General features: G+C 50.8%; 7 protein-coding genes across 7 annotated transcripts; 1 reads left to right on the top strand and 6 right to left on the bottom strand.

The window, feature by feature from the left end:
- Nucleotides 1-930: 930 nt before the first annotated feature.
- On the top strand, nt 931-2,388 carry POSPLADRAFT_1034093 (hypothetical protein; the record flags this gene model as incomplete). Its single annotated transcript, XM_024476989.1, has 1 exon — nt 931-2,388. The coding sequence occupies one exon, from the start codon at nt 931-933 to the stop codon at nt 2,386-2,388; it is 1,458 nt and encodes a 485-aa protein (XP_024338215.1).
- Nucleotides 2,389-3,478: 1,090 nt separating this feature from the next.
- POSPLADRAFT_1057177 (hypothetical protein) lies at nt 3,479-4,280 on the bottom strand (the record flags this gene model as incomplete). The annotated part of the gene is made up of 4 exons (XM_024480882.1): nt 3,479-3,881; nt 3,936-4,070; nt 4,121-4,136; nt 4,193-4,280. 4 exons carry the CDS (start codon nt 4,278-4,280, stop codon nt 3,479-3,481), a joined length of 642 nt encoding a protein of 213 aa, XP_024338214.1.
- A 2,874-nt stretch (nt 4,281-7,154) lies between these two features.
- On the bottom strand, nt 7,155-9,996 carry POSPLADRAFT_1144177 (hypothetical protein; the record flags this gene model as incomplete). Its single annotated transcript, XM_024485666.1, has 10 exons — nt 7,155-7,405; nt 7,464-7,837; nt 7,896-8,136; nt 8,367-8,626; nt 8,688-8,982; nt 9,037-9,105; nt 9,165-9,281; nt 9,334-9,656; nt 9,711-9,833; nt 9,890-9,996. 10 exons carry the CDS (start codon nt 9,994-9,996, stop codon nt 7,155-7,157), a joined length of 2,160 nt encoding a protein of 719 aa, XP_024338213.1.
- Nucleotides 9,997-12,297: 2,301 nt separating this feature from the next.
- Nucleotides 12,298-12,516, bottom strand: POSPLADRAFT_1090250 (hypothetical protein; the record flags this gene model as incomplete). Its single annotated transcript, XM_024483077.1, has 1 exon — nt 12,298-12,516. A coding segment is annotated over one exon (219 nt), but the record flags the coding sequence as incomplete, so codon positions are not given.
- A 900-nt stretch (nt 12,517-13,416) lies between these two features.
- On the bottom strand, nt 13,417-13,815 carry POSPLADRAFT_1090396 (hypothetical protein; the record flags this gene model as incomplete). The annotated part of the gene is made up of 2 exons (XM_024483079.1): nt 13,417-13,561; nt 13,622-13,815. Coding segments are annotated over 2 exons (339 nt in total), but the record flags the coding sequence as incomplete, so codon positions are not given.
- Nucleotides 13,816-15,834: 2,019 nt separating this feature from the next.
- POSPLADRAFT_1145085 (polysaccharide lyase family 14 protein) lies at nt 15,835-17,137 on the bottom strand (the record flags this gene model as incomplete). The annotated part of the gene is made up of 5 exons (XM_024485764.1): nt 15,835-15,952; nt 16,009-16,126; nt 16,221-16,420; nt 16,510-16,597; nt 16,675-17,137. 5 exons carry the CDS (start codon nt 17,135-17,137, stop codon nt 15,835-15,837), a joined length of 987 nt encoding a protein of 328 aa, XP_024338210.1.
- Nucleotides 17,138-17,355: 218 nt separating this feature from the next.
- POSPLADRAFT_1057174 (hypothetical protein) lies at nt 17,356-18,494 on the bottom strand (the record flags this gene model as incomplete). Its single annotated transcript, XM_024480881.1, has 4 exons — nt 17,356-17,835; nt 17,894-18,147; nt 18,204-18,347; nt 18,386-18,494. 4 exons carry the CDS (start codon nt 18,492-18,494, stop codon nt 17,356-17,358), a joined length of 987 nt encoding a protein of 328 aa, XP_024338209.1.
- Nucleotides 18,495-20,756: the final 2,262 nt, after the last annotated feature.

Below are 20,756 nucleotides of genomic sequence, written 5' to 3'. Positions count from 1 at the left end.
GGTATGCGAAGCCTTAACAAATTGACTCTGTGCGTTCGATTGATCGCGTTCCTACGCGCGTTTCCTGTTCGTGAGACTCGTGTGACACGGAGATGCAACACGGCGAAAGAAGGTGAGTATAATCCTGTGACCTCGGAATATGGAGACACTCTCAATTTCTGTCACTTATAGAGGATACGTCCAAGCATACTTGTATGGCAATCATTCGCTAGCGGCCACCGCGGTACTCATGATCCGGAGTCCGGACACTTTCCAATTGGCGTGTCCGGATTCCGAACATTGCACGAACATGGGATGATGACGCCTTCTGATTGGCCAGCATGCAGGGTCCGGCCGGGGAAGTGAAGGTGTCTCAGATATAAATTGAAAGATTAACTATGCTGGTCAATGTTCGGAGTATATCCGGGCTCCGAACAACGGTAGGCTTCGGTCGACCGATGCAGAAATTGAGATCACTACATCAACTCGTATCACTCATATTGTTCTCCGGTTTCCTCAAGGCAACTCTCCATTGTCCTCATTCGTTGGCTCTGACAATCGCTACTGGCATGGGAGCCGGAGAAAACATGAAGAAGAGGCTAGTTGGGTTGCCATGATAATTGCCGTTGGTCTCGTACTCAGACCTATCGTATCCGCGCATTCTACGTTCCGCAGTGATGAGATGCTGATGCGGTGGGTGGATATGGGTACGAGGCCACTTTTAGTGATTTATATTACTGCTCGCTCTATCGGCGCTCTCGAAGTCTGAGGCGCCACTGGCCCGGGGGCTGCCAGTGGGCGTCACGCGTTAAGGCGGACGTGTCTCAGTGACCAATCACCGCAATCACTTCCTCTAACTTGTGCAGTGGGCCTTTTGCTTTGGATACCACAGCGCTTTCTTTTTCTAGTGGGCGCATCACACTGCAAGTCATCAGTCCTCAGGTTACCGTGATGACAAGCGCTGCCTCGTATACGACAGCCTCACCTCCTTTCAACAAACCCAACGCAGATGTCATACTTCAGTCCTCAAATAACGTCAGGTTCCACGTTCATACCGTTGTTCTCAGCCTTGCATCCGAATTCTTCGAGAGCATGTTCACGCTTCCACAACCAACTCAGAAGGACGTTGACACTGAAAGAGGGATTCCTGTGATCCCGGTGACAGAGGATGCCGACACGTTGGACCACCTACTGCGATTCTGCTACCCTGTCGATAACCCGATCATCCCCGATGTGGAGTCAGCAGCAGCAGTCGCGAAAGCAGCGATGAAGTACCAGATGGAAAGTGCCATAACGCTTATGACCCATCTGCTTCAGGACTTCGTCAAACGCCATCCTCTTCATGTGTATGTGGTGGCTTGCAGCATTGCATCGGACCAATTGGCTCTCGAGGCAGCACTCGAATGGTCTAGGACAAGTAACATCGATAGCTACATATCGGAGATGGACCATCTCTCTGCCGCCCAATATTTCCAACTCCTTAAGTCCCGACACTCAGGTGCTCTCGCGTCCCCCGGCATCAGCTTTGAAGAAGAATCAATCTCAGACTCTCGTAGTTCGTGGGATACTCGCCGTACCACCGCAGTTGCCCCATTCAATGAGTCTGCTATTGGTACTGATCTGATCCTCCGCTCCGAGGACGGGGTACACTTCTACGTCAGCAGGGCATTGTTGCTTCTCGCATGTACACGGAACCCGTCTATCCTCGACTCCTCTAGAACATTCATGGGCGGGAAGCCCGTCGTGCAGTTACCGGAGCACAGCTCTATCCTGCTGAAGCTACTGCAATTGACGTACCCACTATCTCTTCCCGCTCTTGGGAACTTGGAGGAGACCACCGCCATCATCGATGCAGCTGAGAAGTATGGACTGACGAGAGCATCTGAAATTGCGAAGGACCACTGGCGCGATTACATCGAGTCGTCCCCATTCCAGTGTTACTTCATTGCCACTGCGCGCGGGTGGATCAAATCAGCTGAAATGGCGATGAAACACGCGGCCGTGGTTTGCCAGTCTGATCGCTACGAGGACTACATGGAAGGCAGCTCAGCGGAGGCTTACCATCAGTTCCTCCAATATCGCCAGCGCTGCCGCCAAGCCATCTGCGATGTCATGATCCAATACGACTCCGCGAGTGCACGCGTGGGAAGTAGCACCGCATTATATTGGAGCACCACTGTCGCCACGAAGAAGGGTAGACTCACCCCTGTAGACCATTGGACCATTGATGGCATGCACCTTCTGATACACCCGAAGGTCAATGCAAATCATCGATGGCGATGGCACGAGAAGCTACATAGTATATTGGCCAAGCAACCGCAATACGACAGCTCAATGCCGGGGAAACTTGTCACGCAAGTAAGGAATATTGAGGATAAAATCCGGAGCGCCTTCGATAAGGTTAGCTAAGTATACCATATATAATGTGCAAGGATTGCGTCGCTCATACTATTTCTTCCGAAGATCAATCGTGAATTTGTCCTTATTCCTAGCAATAGGAACAGTGCGCACTAGGCCCGTCGGTATAACGGGGATATGTTGAATAAGCCATCCTGCATCGTTGGTCGCACGCGCGACAGGTCTCTGCTAATCAGTACGCTCCTATTTGCACCATCATACTGCACCGACGCCCGAGCTCGTAGCATGTCCACTGGCCCTTCGTGATCAACGATCAAAACGCTGTACATGATGGAGGACTCCTCGTATACGTCGACTATCATATTTACGCTAGGTATTCTAGCTTTAGCTCTCGAGCCTTAGCGGCAGCATCACGTATATCCCGAGCAGAATTATGATTCACAGATTATTGACTTGTTGCTGTTACTTTTATATAGGTAGTCTCATTGATCCGCATAAACAACCAAATTTCATTCGCACCAGAACCAGGGAGTGAGCATTTCAGGACGTCTGGTTCGAAGGCAATTTGTCGTACCAAAAGTATGCATGAGATCGCTGGTACTCACATCAAACGACTCGCGTAGGAAGTTATTCCTCGCGTGGTGGGTAAGGCGTTTCGCATCTCTGCAACTGAGTATGGTTCTCAGGCCTCTTATCGCTCTTGTCCCGCGCGTTCTGCAGTTCGGGTTCTACAGCCGTAGCCAGGAAAACGGGGTCTGCATAGAATGGCTTGCCGGCAGAAACCGCACGTGCGCCAAATTCTACTACAAGACAGGGGCAATGACTGATGACGGTCTGATAAGTACGGCATAGAAGTCCAATTCTAGATGTCGACCGACGAAATTCTACTGAGAGTGAATATCCACGTTCAAGAGGAGGAACAAGTATCTGGCGAGATAATGGGGTGGCAGGAATGCCCACGTAAACCAACGAGAGGCCTATTCGGACGGATGTTACGTTGTTCTAGATTTATGACAGATGTAAACGTAAGCGTCTCGCCTGCTAATTTGTTGTGTGCAGATGAAGCAGGCCTTCAACCACCTACGTAACAACCACATTCAGCAAGCCTGGGTGCAGAGTGGCGTGGAGTATCACTGACCTACTAGACAATGTCCACCATTCCTTGGTCTTCTGAGGAAGTTTCAGAAAGATTATGCCCTGGGGTGCTCCTGTCACGAGTGTACCGCTTGGGCAGCACTTCGTCCACCATTGTGGATAGGCGAGCCCGACCGACGTTGGTATCTGAAGGATTGTTAGGTATGTCATAGAGATCGCCTTCTGAGTCGAATTCTTCCGCGTCACTGAGTTCATCTAGCTCGCGATCCAGGTTGACTTCGAGAGCCTGATGGTCGTCTTCAAGCATCTCGCCCAAATGACCAATGATTCTCGATGCGAACCTCGAGAACGAGGTTTTATGAGAGGATAAAGTGCTGCCATTGACGTTGGGGGTGCCGGAAAAATGGCGTAGTTTGAGGAAAAAGCGGCACAAAACCACAGTACTGATGCTGTTAACTGTCAGTTTGGAAGCGTGTCAGCCAAGGGGGAATCAATGCGCCTACTACTCCACAGGCCCGGAGAAATCCAATGAATTCTGAACAGACGCCGCTAAGTCAGGATAGAAAGTCGTGTCAAATGCACCCACATCCGTCAGTAATGTGCTTGTAATGTTGGTTGCATTGAGTCCGACCACTAGCCTATTACCATGATGTTATACTATAATCTACTGTCAGGAGGATAGACTCACGCAAAGTGCACAGTGCCTACACGTACAAGTGTATGAATGCAATCGCACTCTATATCGAGGTGGACCACGCACCATCCCGGAATAGCATGGATGTGAGAGATCCTCTGCTGTTCAGTGCAGTCAATCCTCGGTTGTTGCGTGTTGCCTGCCATGTGGACATGACGACGAGGAGATTCGAGATGAGGATACATGCCCGGCTGACGAGAAGCACTGCAGAAGCAACGAATACATTTCATTTCAGTTCAAGGAATGTGCATATCGCAATGGCCTTACATCTTGAAGATCCTGATCAGACTTCGCTAGATGTAGATAGGTACTAATCTGACGTACCTGTTGCTCTTGGAGGCGGAGAATGAGTATCCAATGACCCCAACTTCAGCAGTACAATACACAGATTCTTTAGAGCTTCCATACTGTGAACCACGCATGAATGAGTGACATAATATCCACAGTGAGAAAAATATTCACAATGTTGAGAGTAACAGGTACAAGCCCCAATATCATCACAACTGAGGCTTTCATCCACTGCTGGCCGTCGATGGCATAGACTCGTATCGAGGTGAACGCTGTCAGCCACATGTGATAAGACTGTAACATCAGAGAATGACGACGAATGTACCTGCCTGGGCGAGATACGTCCCGCAGAGAGCACCTGTCTGTAGTATACCTGAGATGAAGAAACTAGAATCAGTGTAGTTGAGCATTCCCGTCAAACATAATCAATGTCTAAAGTCACCCCTGAGGATGTCATGAGCTAGGATGATTAAGAACGGTGTGAATTTTTGAAGACTTACTTCACATGATGGTATAGTGTACATAATGACGGTTGCGATGACATTTGCTAAGCTCACATAGCGGAGAGTTACGTATAAAGCAGTCGCTCCCGTAAATTTGCAAGCCCAGATAGCCCGACACTCCAGATTGAATGTGATGATGGAATCATACACAAAAAGGCCTATCCGTGTATCAGTGAGGGCCGCATTTACGAGCATCGTCATGTACGCACTTATAGCCATGATCCCAATATATGATTCTATCAAGCTGCGGTATCAGAGCAAAGTATGTATCGACACAAAATACAGCACCAAGTGAGTAGGTTTGCTCACATATACGCGAACTGGCTTTCATCAACGCTTGACTCAGACATTGTCAACGGAAGGAGATGTACTGAAAAGGTGCCCACGACATACACCGTATATATGCTGGTTGAGGGTGGCATCCGTTCATCAATCTAGATATAACCTCCCGGTCGAGCGGTTAAATCGTGAGATAAGTTCAATATTATGAATTCTTCACGCATGTACTTCCTATCCATACAGATCCTGGGTGCCATGCATTCATTACCACCGTGAGTTGATGACAATACCAGAAAAAGACACAATTGACCTCACCAGAGCCTTAACAGAGCACCATTCTGAGATGTCATCTCTCGACGAATTTACCACACAGTATGGTGTGTGGGATTCGAGTTAGGCGACCATCTTGTGGATGTATTCCTATCGAACAAACCACAGTGGCCGATAAGACTATGTTCAGATAGTATGAGTTGTGTACACCCGCGACAGGCCCATCCTGACAACAAGATGCTACCTGTAGTAGGGTGAGCCGGAACCTGCACAACCTGAACAGCATGCGAACTCAGGAGGAAGTTAAAGATATCAGGTATCACTGAAGCGACATCGAAGGTGCCTGGCTATTACCACATGATCCACATCATACAATCGGACTTTGCAAGTGACACCATTTCGTCACCATGCACTAGAGAGCGGAATATAGCAATGGAATGTGGTACACCCCTGTGGCGGTGGCGGTGGCGGTGAATTTGCCACAGATAGAAAGTGAGACTTTTGTTCTCCATTCATGTTTGGGTGACGAACGCCACAAAACACTACTGTTGCACAGACTAGAGCCTGCGTAATGTTCGTCAGCTGAACTTACGGCGTATCAAATCTACTCACGAGCAATAGGAGACGATCTCGCAATTTACAGCATTCGGGTACCGTCCATCCGAGTTGGCTATGCTCTGACCGAGATCCGGTATAAAGCCATGGGCACGCTGCGTGTAGGGCTTCTTTGTTTTATACAAATGCCCAAGTTGAAGAGGATTGCTACCTTCATGCCGGTCATGCGACCCAGCGAGCGCAATCAGATATGACTGTGGTAATCCAAGCGAATGGTGATGTGTACCATTACTCGAGCACTACCTGAGATAACTTACCATTTTCGACATGAGGCATGCAGAATGCTCAAAGCCTGAGACAGATTGCTTTGTCTGTGGGTATATTAAACAACTATAAGCGAGAATTTACGGATCTTGTTGGGCGACCGCATTCAGGTCGCAGACGCTCTGCCGCCCCCTACCTCGTCTTGTGTCTCGGTGATTTACATATAGTCTATGGAAGTGGCGAGCCGAGAGGAAGAACTACTTCTGGGCAATCGACGCGGTTCTTGCCGCGCGAGGAAGCGCCACACAAAGATTTAAGACACCGCACAACCCGCACTCCATTGTGCGGTTCTATACGAGAGGGCGGAGACCACTACGAGGAGTCACCTGCGGCTCAGCTACACTCTATATTGACCTTAGTTGTATGGAGTATAAACTCGCGAAATTAGAAGTCAAAAAACAAAGAAAGAAAGAACAAACAAGCGAACAAAGATAACAAACAGCCAAACAAACATAGCACCGGCATTTGCCGGTAGTGGCATCTGAGGCGCGCCCTCGAGTTTGCATACTACTAGACGAACACGATCCGTGAGCGCCATAACCTGTAGCCTTCGCAGGATATACACTCTAAAATGGCCACTACCTCACAGGTCCTTTCATGTCTCATGCGTGCTGATTTTCCGGATGTACGAAATCTCTTCTGTACAATAAGTCTTGTCGTGTCAACTCAGCTTGCCAGCGCTCCTGAGTTACAAAATTGCAAACATATGCACGACTGCTTTATTCGTTCATATCATGACGCATCTGGAAATAGAACAGTATTTTGCATACAAGTTTTCTTCAATGCCAATGGTAGCCCGAGACGACAGACTACATGCGCAGCTTCATCAACTCCCTCTTCGCCTTCGTCAACCGGTCGCGCTTGTTTCGCATATCCTCTCGGTACTTGGCGATCATGCGGTCCTCCTGCAAGTAGCGCGAGCACTTCTCGTACCCATCAGAACTGCCGACGCCGAGCTTTGTCCTGAGGTTCGACTCAAGGACCTGGTAGCGATTGAGGCCGAGGATGAGCTTCTCATCGATAGCAATGGTAACATTGTCCACGAAGCGCTTGTATGCCACTGAGAAGGACGGTGTGAGCACAAGTATGACAGACAGAATCTAAACATCCGTCAAAACCTTGGAAGTAAGCGCGCACGCTAGCCATGATAGCAATGGCAGCTTCGCGAGGGTCGGTCGGGAGGACCTTCGCCAGATCCGTGGGCCGGAGACCATTTATGCCAAGCTTGTTGAAACAGGAGAGTACCACTCCGATAGTATCCTGCTGCTCCGCACCTTCCCCCGCGGCGGGATCGTACGCCTTCAGACTGTCAAGAAGTGCGAGATTGTTGTACTCGGGCCTCTGGCTTTTGTACCATGCGAGGAACTTGTCGCGGTAGTCGCGGTAGTAGTGGTCGTTGAGTGTACGCGGCCGCTTCTCTACGTCGATCAGCCAGTGAAGATGCTCCTTCGACAAATCTGACAGTGCAGCAATGTGGTCTGTGACAATCATCCTGCCAAAGGACAACTTCAGCATCGTGTAACGTTATGCAAAACGAGCAGAAGACATACATCGCCTGTGCTTGCAGGTTGGGATACTGCGCGAATTCTAAGTGGATAAACGTTTTGATCTTCGAGCTCAGAATCGCCTCTATCTCGTCGAACAATTTGAAGGTCGGCGTGTCCCAGTCTTGAATCAACTCCCTCACGAATTCCTGCGTGATGATAAATGGATAATGGTCTGGAAGCTCGCGGGTGATTGCCCTGCGAGTACGTTGAGCATATGAAGCGCTGACTGTAGCGAGGAGACTCACTTCTGAGAGCGCTCTGCCACCTCATCGATGTATATTGGCCGGCGATCATCCGATTGTGGCGGAATTTCCTCATGCTTCAGGAAATCCGGATGCTTTGAAGACCCTTCTTCGTCATTTTCCATCTCGCTGTCTGAACCATCCTCGCTGTCTGAACCATCCTCGCTGTCTGAACCATCCTCGCTGTCTGAACCGCTCTTGCTGTCCGGGTCGCTTTCTACTTCGCCTTTACGAGACCTGTCTCTTGCTTGAAAGTTCGGAGCTGTACCGCGAATGGCCGTTTTGAAAGCATCTTGGTAGGGCCTGATCGTCTGCAGCAGTCCGTCCGGCTCGGGCGTCCCCTCCAGGTACCGCGTCAGCTGCATCGAGAATCTACTGATGAGGTTGTAGACCTCGCCCACAGGATCTTGGGACGGCTCTGTCGGCAGCTCACGTAGGTGCTCCTCCGTCGTTTGCAACGACTTTTGTATCACAAGCTCTATCTCAGGAAGCCTGGCGGGTAAGCGAGCATTAGGCGAGCAGAAGGACAGCGGCGTAATATCATAGCACGTACCTCTGCGCCATGAAGGCCGACAGAACCATACTACAACGATCAGCGAGAGCCTTGCTGCCGAGGTTTCCGCGAGCTGACACCGAGAGGTCGCACCAGGGCGCGGTTCGCAGGAAGAAGCGCTCCTCCTCCTCGCGGGCTTGCTCGTGCGTCATCCCTTCTTTTATCTCCCGCGTGTTCGGAGACTTGACGCTGAACCAGCCGTTCTCAAGCCGCCAGGTCGCATTTTGGTTGCGCAGGATCGCGACCCAAGTGTCCTCGTCGCCAGCTGATATGCGGTCTGGCTTCGTGAGAACACCTGTGACGCGGTAATCACTGAGCGTCGAGCTCGTGAGACGAGGGAAGCACCTACCTATAGTCCGCTCGCCTTTTGGATCCACAAGGCGAGCAATCTCGTAGCTACCCTGGTTGTGCAGCTCGGCTGGGCGTTGAGACGAGTGTTAACGATATGGGACCTTGAGATTGACGACAATCACTCACTTTCACATGAAATCGTGAGCAGAATGATGCAGCTCGGCCTCGAGACGTATTCAGTTACCAGGTCGCGGATGAGTTGTATTTCACCTGGTACGCCTTCGATAGAGGTAGCAATGATACCTGTTCCACAGGTGAGTAACATATGAGGCTACTTCAACGAGAACGAATGAACCTGGCAGGTCGACAAATGATAGGTCGGGTACGTCAGATCCGCTGATCTCCAAGTACACGCAGTTCTTGGAGAAAGTAACCTCTGACGTATCCGGGTCCTCATCGTCGCCCTCAAGAAAAGTTTTCAATGACGTGCTACGATTAAGGATGGCACGTTGCGCGCGTCGGATACGTTCGGTGACGTCCTCCTTTGACTCAATGTCATCACCGAACCGCTCGATTACGGTGGGGACATCTTCGTCTCGCGGTCCCTTCGTCCACATGAGGCTCACACGGCAGTTCCATGGAGAAGCTGTGTACTTGAGCCTACAGTACGTCGGGCATCTGCACGTAGAATGTGATATTGAGTCCTGAAGAACCTACTGCTAGTACACGTACCGCGTACAAGTGCCACCCGCGCGAGGAAGTGTGATCCCGGACATAGCCTCAATCAATGAAGATTTCCCTGCGCTCTGAACGCCCACGACAGCGATCATGGGAATTTCAATATCCACCGTGACTCTGAGATGACATTCGTGAACACAACGGACTGAGTACAAATAAAAAGAAATCTTGACCCAGTCTCGAAAAGACTGCTTGCAATAGCGATGTACTTCCGCTGCTCGAGGGCATAATTAGAAGCCGACAGAGCATCAACTTGGTGGACGTCGGAGGGGGAGAGCATGGCTGATTCGAGGGGATGAAGCTGGAGATGGGAAGACCAGCAGATGGGGGTCCAGTACAGGGAGGGGGCTGATATATTCAGGAAAGAGACCGACACTAAGGTAAGCAAACGAATGTCATATATCTCGTAAATTGTCACCTGGAGAAGAAGTGTATGTCCTTGTGTGCGCCATGGGCGCTGATGGACCATGCGGTACCCACCAGCCTTACCTTTTTCGAGAACTCTGTATCAGTGAAAGAAAACGACATATAAACGCTGTAGCCCACTGTGCATAGACTCGGGACTTTTCAAGAAGCAACAGTCTTTCCTTGGTATTCTAAGATCAAATCACATGTGGAGCCATCATTTATACAATGATACAAATACGGAGTTACAACGTGGCAGCGACGAAGTGGGCGATGAGTCGCATGAATCCCGTGAACAACGAGGCTATCTGTACTTGCTGTGGAGCGGGGGCATCACGTTACGAGCCCAAAAGGCGACGCAGAGTCACTAGCTCTAGAACAGAACGGAACCAAAATCAACTTGCACTACAATTCGGCGTTTAGCCGGATGGACGGGGATCAAGCAATAAAACACCAGATTGAGTTGCATTCTAGAAGAACCGTGGCCTCGTCAACAGTGCTTCTCGCTGTAATCAGGACAAATCAAGGACCCACTGCTACCGGTGATTGCATATAAAGGCCAGGGGGCTGCCGCACTCCACAGCTGCCCCAAAGTTGTGGGTAGCCTTCCGAAGTCACATGTCTCCGGTCACAGTTGGCTGACTGACCATAATGCGTCGTTAGTCAGCAGTACCTTTTTCGAGATGGTGTATCGAAGGGAAACGACAGCTCTGGGAGTGGACTTTCGTGGTCTTAAAGCGTCGCAGATAGTGTTTGACTGCTGCGAAGACATGCTACAAACACGGTGTCTGATACACGATTGGAAAGCTGGTGAAAGGGCCAAGCTACGCACCTATAGCATTCTCTTGGTCCAAGGAGATCGTAGCATCATATGTCGCTGAATCGTAAGAATCCGAACGGAGCGCTTTGCTGTACAACTTGTCGCCTGTCCAGAATGCGATGACTCGAAAAGTGCTGGCATTGGTATTTGCCAGTATCAAAGCCAATATCCATGTACTTCGGGGAGAATATACACATCGCAGACCCATAATGGCCTACAGCTGCATATCAGTGGTCGTTAAAGCCGAGTCGAATGTTATATGGCCACCGGGGACAGTGAGTGAGTAATCTTGTAGTCTGGTTCACTACAATACACCTGTCCCGCGCGATATCTACATCAGCAATGCCATCGAATATCATTATTTTTATTCTATGTCTGAATTCAATCCCTCTGTCGCTCCTTTTCGCTTCAGCTCTCCTGCCGGATACCAGTCATGCCGCGGGGACTTCGAGTTGTGTACTTCCAATTGCCGCGATACAGTGGGGGAGGTGTCACCGCCGGGACATGATATTGGCATGGCCGTAGCAGATCGCGCGGTGTCAGATAATCATGCATTACAGTCAGTATGGATGCGACATATCGAGCTTTCATGAAAGGCGGTGGACAAGCTTGCAACCAACGCTATGGTAAGTTCAGATGGTCAGCCGGCATGGCCCGGCCATCAGTCGGCAATCGCTTGAAATGCTGTCTTACGGTCCGGGTTGCGCGTATTGAAGCAGACCTTTAGAGAGCCCATCCTCTGACCATCAAAAAGGGCGCTCTATTGTAGGCTGCCTAGGGGAGACAAGTAATCTTGTAAATAGCACCAATGCGCTCGGCGCTTATGAATGTCGGATGGTTAGGGTTACGCGATACGGAACTTTCGTTCAACGAGTCTGGAGAACAAGCAACGCCAACAAAGTATATACAAGAGACGAGGAAATTGGCCATATGGTGTAAACGAATTTGCCTTCGCTATGGAAAAATGCCTCAGGCTTTCCTCCACCCCTCTGCCCAGCCTCCACCAGATGGTGCTGTTCTGGACTTACTAAGCTGCTTTGGCGTTCGCTGCTCTTGTGTCGTCTTCGCAACAGAAGAGTATCCACGCGCCACAGCACTGTAGGACGTCTTGACCATGGCGGAGTTAGTATTGCTGCGGGGGCGGGTGGTTGGTAGAGCTGGGAATTCACTGGTAACGCTGGAAGTACGGTCGTTCTTGACGGGAGCGGTAGGTATTCTGGAGCGTGCTGAAGATGAGGTCGTGGGAGAAGATGCCAGTACGCTGTTCCGTACAGGAGTCCGTGCTGATAGAGACAGAGCTTGGGTGCGTTGATACGCTGAGTTCGACGAGCTTGCAGTCTCCGCTTCTGAAGGTGCGCGCGGCACTTTCGGCGTGGAGGGTGTCATAGTCACTCCAGGCATGTTTGCCGTACGCTCTGCTATACGCTGTGGCAACGTCCATACCGCTTCGCCTCTTTCGTCTTTCCAGTGCTGCGCCATGCAGCCGAGAAGTGTGTTGCGACCGGAAGAGTCGAGGAAGGGGCGGTTCGTGACAATCACCATTCCCGCCTGCAGTCGAGTGAGCATGACATTCATGCGCTGAAGCGACTGAAGGAATCCGGGGCGTGTCGTGCGCACAGTCGACACTATGACATAGGGCATCTCGTGACCTGACTCATTATAAGCCGCGCGCTCCTCAACAGCAATATTGGTCGCGGACGTACCTTGAAAACTGTCCACGTTGTAGACCATATCCCATGGAAGATCTGCCGCCTTTAGAGACTTTTGGATGGCACCCCTCTGTGCGTCGTAGGGTGTGATAACGCAGAAGTCTTTGGTCTTGTAGTAGTACCGAACAAGATTAATGACGGCGTGCACTTCCTCCATATTCTAATGCAGTCATGTGAATTGAGTTTGGGAAACGTCTGTGAACTTGTAGACGTACCATCCAACTCGATCCGACCTTCGTCTCTTCTCCTTTGGAGACGTTCACGAACTTCACACATGACATGTCCGTGATTCGATGATCGGAGCGCAGTTTCGAGTTGTAGACATGTTTAGAGATGAAGTCGCCCACAGGTATGGGCATACGGTCTTGTAGTTACCTCGTAAGTATGCATTATAAGGCGGCGGTTCGGAAAATGCGTCTTACATTGTGTCTCAAGGAAAAATGCCGCGGGTTTGATATGTTTGAAGTCAAAGATGGTTTGAATTCTAGGTGCCGCTTCCTTGCCGTACGGCGGAACTAATTAAAAGTGAACACCAATAGTGAATGCCGGACAAGTGGCACTCACGCTGCTTCGGATCCCCAAAGAAGCATATTTTCTGTAATTCTTTAAACTTGTGGAAGAGATGCTGCCAACGTCGGATGCAGCCGAATAAGTATTCGAATATTCAGCTTATCCCCACACACACCATGAATTCAAAGGTGTCTATCTGCGAAGCCTCATCCACAACCAACCTTTCCACGGGGACTAAGTCGAATACACCACACGTGTCCAACGCGGGGTTCGACAACATACTCAACGTGCACAAGATGACACTTGAGTCTAGGAGCAGACGTCCGACCATGGCCCCGTGTTGGAACAGGTCATCGGAGCGAATCAGGTACCGTTCAAGAGGCTCGTAGATGTGTTCATGCCTGCGTATCATGATTTAAATTATGAAGCGATCACGCAGGAGAGAAATTCGGATCACAGACCACTCGACATAGAATTCCTTGGAGACGAGGACCTTGAAGTCGATGTCGCATTTCGCAAAGCTCAGTGCAATGTTCTTGACGCCGACATTGGACTGTGCAACGACCCATACAGGATGTCTCAGACGCTGACCATCCCAAAATTTGGTGGCAGCGGAGATGGTCCTCGTCTTCCCTGTACCAGGCGGCCCTGTGATAGATGTGTATGAAGAAAAAGCAAAATGCATTAATAGCGTAGATCTACCATGCGCAACAATGATCGGCATCTCCTCCGAGACCATGGCATTTGCAACTCGCTGCTGCGACATATTGAGGTCCAAAAACGCCCCGTTATACTGGCTTTCGACCTTGTTGACCGACAAGGTACTTGTACGATGAAACCATAAGAGCTTGATGAACTCGGAATGAGTGAGGAAGACCTCCCCGCGTAGTAGGCGAAGAAGAAACTCGTCCCGTGCGCGCTCCGCATTGGTAAGTTCTTCTTTGCCAACTACACGGACGTTCTGCACCCCGCCACGGAACTTTCCGCTTGATAATTTGATTGTGGTGGTCTTTCCCTCAACTTGTATCGCCTGTCCATACACCATTTTACCGTCTGCGGTGTCGAAAACGACTGTGGTCTAGACGGGCGTGAAAGATTGGTGCCTGAACTACCACGATGCACTCACCTGTTCACTGCGCCGCACTCTCTTCTGGTATCTCGCGTTCTTAACTAAGACGTTTCCATCGCCCATCTCCACATTTTCAAACTCGTTCTCGAACTGGTCCGGTTTCTGCGCTTCGAGAAGGTCGACATTGAGCACAAGCTGACTGAGACAATCGATTTCTTGGTCCGAGAGGTATTGACTCGTGTCAAGTTTAGCGGCTTCCTCGATTTTGCCGCTGCATTGTGCTGCCGCACTGCGAAACGTGAGATTGTCTTTAGTTGGTTGAGGAGGCCGAACGACTATGGACTCACAATGCGGATAGCCATGCACGTAAACATAGGTTGTCCTCCCCCTGGCCGAACCATATGGTGTTGAAGTCATGTCGGTTTACCTCTGGGTTTATGCGATTGCGTATGAAGGTCTGTGGTGACCAACTATCCCGTGTCGAGGGAGAGGCTAAGGTGCCCAAGTCGACCCCTATGCTATGGCACCCCAAAACACGATACAACTGCAAAGCGACCCTTGCCATGTCAAATGAGACAAGAGGACAATCTTTGCAATAAAACAGCTCCTGAAGACGACGGGCGCGTGGCGAGTTCGCTTGGAGATCAAGCAGGTAAATGCGGTCTTTGTTAGCCAGCGCTAATGTATCTATCGTAGCATCGACTGATAGCTGCAAGGAAATTCCGAGTACTGACGCGCCATGGAGTTGAACGGCCTGCACGAGCTTCTCAATTTCGTGCGACAAGTATCTTCGGATTGGAATACGAGTTGGTGCAGATGACGGCGGGATGATGTCCTGGAAAACATATTGAGACCCTAGAGTAACGGTGGGCGACATCATGAGCAGGAGGGCGATATGGAAGCTGGATCATGTCCGAGCTTATATCTAACTCAGGATTGGTGAACCACGCAGGCGACATGAGGTTGATGAACGAAAACGTGTTCACAGAAGTTGAAAAACAGCCCCTTTGCGCAGACTTGATGACCACGTGTTGTCCTCACAAAGGATGTAGATAAGCCTGCGCCTCGTCTGAGTATTGACCGATATTTCGCCACATCATGCATTAGCGTGTGCAGTACCAGAGCGTGAAGAAGGACGATGGCGGACATGAAAGCACTTCTGGGGCCGTCTGCTCTGGACCGGCCATAGTCAAGAGAGTGTCCTCATGATCTGGAGGATGCATGGGAAAACCGGATATTGCAGTCTCGGATCTCAGCTTCGAAGCGCAGGCAGTGTTCGCGCATGAGTTGCTGCCATCCGCAAACGCCCTGCAGGCTGCCCGGAAGATAATCAGCTCCGCACTTGATCGGTTGCGTTATCGCGGATGCTATAAGAGCAGAAAATGACAACAAGCGCTCACATGCATCTGCACGGGTGACAAGGAACGATACCATTCGCACAACCAAGAATTATCGTGACTACCACCTTATGGCCAAAACAGTCTATACGGGAGGAACCCATGTTGAATACAGCTTCAAACATACGCCCAGCAAAAACGACAGACGGGCAGATAAGAGCTTCCGTATGAGGCCCCGCCATCAGACTATTACGACGTAGTGGCATTGTCAAAGCTCGTCATGTCGCACATTCTTGTTGTGGCTGTCCGTGGCCGAACGCAAAATGGCGCCAGAGATACCGCGGAACCATGCGCTCTGGGCTCTCGGCGATGCCCACTCTGGTTTGCTCCCTGCTGACGCCGCAACGTCATAGCACCTGTATCTACCTCCAAAGACTAGCACGCACCTCCGAAGAACGTCTCGAGATGCAGTCCCTGAATGTGCCCTTCAGGCTCTGTGCGCAGTACGAGCCCACAAACGTGTATCACCGACTTCCCGTCCACGAAGACCTCCACTTCACCTATTAGACCCACGGGATATAATAATGGCGACAGTTGAATGCATATATGCGACCAATATCAGCCTGGCTTGTATAAGGATTCAAGGCCACTGACCATCTTCCTTGCCGACTGTATTCATTCTCACGCGCTGCGCAATCGCCGTCCACCGCCCAGCCTCGAACATCCACGCCCCGCGCCCTGTTGATATACCAAAGTCCCGGTTGTGTAGAGAATCCGGCGGAGTAGCTAACAGTCTCTCAGAGTTGGAGGCAGATGGCGGCACATATGCATAAAGCTCCCCGAGTCCAGAGGCCCTTTGTCAGCGCATATATTATGGATACCGACCAAAGTATCACGAACAATGACATGAGCGATATTATAGCGATTATTCATACTCGCCTACCTCCACATGAGACGCAGATTGAAGCATTGACAACGATCTTGTTTACGGCCACCAGTACATCCGAACGCTTTGTCGCCTACACCGCCATCTGTGCACGCCGCACTCAAGTCGTCACGGTCCGCACCATTCATGGAATTGTGTCAGGAAATAAACGAAACGACGTACATATTCCAGGAAGCTTCCCTCCTAATGCCCATTCGAACCCGTCCTCGAACATGACCTCATAACTCATCACCACGTCCAGCACTCCCGGACCTTCTGTGTTTATATCTTTGATAATGGTGGCAAATTCTGGAGGCCCGTGAAGATAAAACCCAAAGCCGCCAATTGGAGCATTCTTGTTGCTCGGATTGACGCTCCCTCGTGGAAAGAACGCCTCCCATGCTAATGCTATCGAGCTGTCTGTAAGCTGATCTTGCAATTTGGAGAGCGGAGGTGCCACGAGAGCGCGAGGCATGCGCTTTGAAATCGCGTGCAATCCAAGAGCCTCGTAGTTCAACGGGTAGTAGGTGAAAACATCAGAGAGGCTTGCCAGACTCGTCGAGGTGGTGAAGCCGTACATGACATGGACCAGAGCGTGTAGCGGGAAAAGCGGGTGTGTACTGTCTCCAGTGGTGCTGGGTTCCATGGTGGTACTCATTGAGCAGCTAGAGGACGTATAACAGACATGTGGATCGGAATTATCAGGTATGGCGGCGGTAATGTTCAAAGTCAGTGTTGGCGAACGCTCTCGGCAATCCCCGGCTCATGTTCCAGTTCGGTAGCAACTTGCTAGCATCGTTATCTTGATCCATGGGCAACTGTCCACTAAAACTTGTAATTACGATTCTGATACACTGTATGCACTCATAGTCGCGTCAGAGAGATTTTCGCTGGAAGAGCGCCAACTCTTCTCCAATACTCCAGCCATTTCATCACGTCCTCAGACCCCAGCTGCCGGACACGCGGATTCGCCAGCGTCTGCGAAGCCGCAATGGCTTGCTTGACTTCGAAATCAGGCCACCCCATTGCTGACGGACTGGCCTCTGACCCGTCAGGTACGTAGACACGGAAGAACGGGAGTAGCCGCAGTGCACGACATTCCCGCAGCCTCCTGCGGCGGACTGTCTTATCCTCTGGTAGCGACCTTGCTGCGTTCTCCAGTCGTGCCAGCCATTCTCTGTATGGCACAAGCTTTACAGACAACTCCGCGGCAATATGCCTTGCAATAGCATTCCAACACACGGGACGCGGATGGATGAGATGCACGATATGGGTAGGGCTCGATGCGTGGAGCATGTCAAGGAGTGCGCCTGCGGCGATGTCGAAAGGAAGGAAAGGACACGGCTGGTGTTGTGTCCCGGGATTAGTGCCCCCAAATCGCTCGGGAGGATGCAGGACATACCCGTGGATCGTCGACAAAGCACCCAAGGTATGGGGCGCTCTGCACCATGACAGGGAACCATTCGTTTGCCGCCCAATCCCCAGCAGGTCCACCGGTGAGCTGGCCAACACGCACGATCAATGGATCCAGCGTGGTCCTTTGTGCTGTGGCAAGGAGTAGCTGCTCAGCGACCCATTTTGACTGAGTGTAGCCGCTAAAAGTGGCGTATGACGGATCAGCAGGTGCCTCACGGACCGGTATATCTCGTGGTGCTTCTGAACACGAGCCAGTGAGTCGCTCTCGAATATCCGTTGATATTGCCTTGACGCACCATAGACTGATGCATACGAGCGGATAAACAGCAGATGTCGTGTATCTTCCCAGGGAGAATCGAGAGAAAACTGGATGAGGCGAAGAAGTCCCAATAGGACAGGCCCGAACGCGGCCAGCCCGCTCATCATATCCAGACGCCAGGCTGGGTGAATACAACACAGGTCAGTGCTCAGCGATCACCGTTGACGAATAGTGGCTCTGGCATGCGGCGCTGCGACGGGATAGCTGAGCTCAAGCTCGCCAGCATCGCCTTCATATTGGAATTAGTATCGTCGCGAGATGATGTCATGGTAAGTATTGAATGTCAGCGGCCCAATGGGTTGGCAGTATGCATTGAGATTCTGCTCACCGGTCGTTTTATAGATGACATACCGGAATTACCACTTACCGACACATCCTAATGCGTTCTACCAAGACACATCACGGCGGGAACCTACACCTGAACAAAAGCACATATAAGCCGCGTTCAAGACGTAGCGACCCGTGCATCTGGAAATGCAGTTGACTTGAAGGATGATAAGACCCAGCCCGCTCCGTGGTCAATCATGATGTGCAATCATTGTTTAAATGTCCGCATCGCGTTAGTGGGAATCTCGCTCCTGTAGAGACCTTCCGTCACATTGAGCTTAACACTGTCTCATGGCCAGCAATGCCGGTGTCCGTGGTGTCCCGTCCTCGGCTTACGGCTCTTCGCTCGAGGATATCCGGATTGTGATCCTCATTGTGTCCTAAGGATGCGAGATAATAGTAAGTGTACGGCGCCAACTTCAGTTGATCCTAGTATACCGTCCGAACAGGTATAATTATGATAGCCCGCTTAGGCAGCGATCCAGACGAACAGAAGCACGTGGTGTTGTCCCCGTCGTTTGAGAAGGTTACACGCAGTGAATGCCAAGACGATACTTGGTCTTGAGCTATATGGGGAGAATGGGATGCGTAGTGCATCCAACGCTACTTGCCTGGACCGCCGCGTCTTCAATCGGAGAATCATCTCGCTAGATAGTTAGGGAAGTAGTGAATCGCTGTCAAGATTAGAGGGGGAGGCATTCTGTTCCGGGGCTCCTACGGGGGGAAGGCTGGCTGTTGAGTGACCGACGAAGCTGCCCTTTGTCTGCGTCGAGTACTAGTGGTCTACCGCTGCAGTGCACGGACGAGGCGGCTCAAGGAAGAAAAAGAAGGCAGCTTCAGATTCTTCCACATATTACTTTGGCAGTCGGTCTCGATCAAGCGGCCAAGTTCATATGCGGAGTGCGTGGGTATTTAAATAGGGATAGGCTGCCACTACCGCGGAGTAAATCAGAAGAGACATGGGTATGCTTGGAGGGCGATGGTCATGCGCGTCGTGGCGTCTCGTGGCGAGCGGTCGTCACATCGCTCTAGGTTATCCCGAGACGGGTCGTAGTCTGCGAGTGTTGTTGCAACGTGTAACTGAACATAGAAAGCAGAGACATACTCGAATTTAGCCAACGCTCCACGACAACCTAACAACAGTCCAACAGTTGTAGTGGCCCAAGGTGTCGCAAGGCATGTGCCAGGTGTGTGTGAGCAAGATACTCGTCAGCGATTGCGCGTGCAAGGCAGGCCAGACGCGCGAGAATCCATAGGCCCGCATCCAGTGCAGAGCAAGAGTATCCACATGAAGTTTCGAAGACCCGAGGATGTGACATCTGTTGGAACGACGGTGCGAACGGCGACGGGCAGGCTCCTTCCCGCCGCTGTGGGAGTTATAGGGGACTTCATCCGAATAGTGTACTCAATGTTTTATCTTGTGTATCCGAGAATAGAAGTCTTGCCACAGATCATGTGCCATCTCATCACGTGCATATCATGTGATATCCCATTTGAACCTTAATCCCCTATAACTCCCTACAGCGGCTGGCACAAAACATCTACAAACAGCGGAGGACCGGCGCCGCACATCCCATATGAGGCAGGATTGATTCCCGGATATGATAAATGTCATCAAATCATTTTGATTGCATCAATTGAGATCATTGCAATCCCCCCTAAGTAAGCATAACAGCAATGCGCAGAAAGCCCATTGCTCGCAACACTTTCCATCTTGGAAGCCATATCTTCAATGTGACAGTCGAAAACCTGGGTCGCAAATGCATTGAGAGCGCTGAAGTGCCAGCCAGGCCGAGGATGAGTTCTTCAACGAAGGGGTGTTCACTGTTGCATGACGCCTTCATCAGTCAGATTGAGCTCAACAGGGATGTGATCCTTTGTGTAAAAGCCATATGTATAAAATTCATTAGCGGTGTGAAAGCTATAGTTATTGGTCACAAAACTGCACCAAGGACGACGAGACACGACGCGCCTTAGGACGCGAGAAACGCTACTGTACACGGGACCGAGATAATTATGTAATGATGGCCATTATCCTGCCTTCCTAATCGAGGTGACATGCGCCGCTCCTCCGCTGTTTGTAGATGTTTTGTGCCAGCCGCTGTAGGGAGTTATGGGGGTTTAAGGTTGGGATTCGGAGTTTGATTCAGCCTCGGATGTAGCCGGATTGTGGCGCAAGTGTGGCAGATGGGCTTGCAGGACT

The sequence above is a fragment of the Postia placenta genome (genome assembly GCF_002117355.1).
Source record: "Postia placenta MAD-698-R-SB12 unplaced genomic scaffold POSPLAscaffold_8, whole genome shotgun sequence".
Lineage (NCBI taxonomy): Eukaryota > Fungi > Basidiomycota > Agaricomycetes > Polyporales > Adustoporiaceae > Rhodonia > Rhodonia placenta.
The sequence above is the reverse complement of the archived record's forward strand: the minus strand, read 5'-3'. Positions and strand labels throughout refer to the sequence as shown.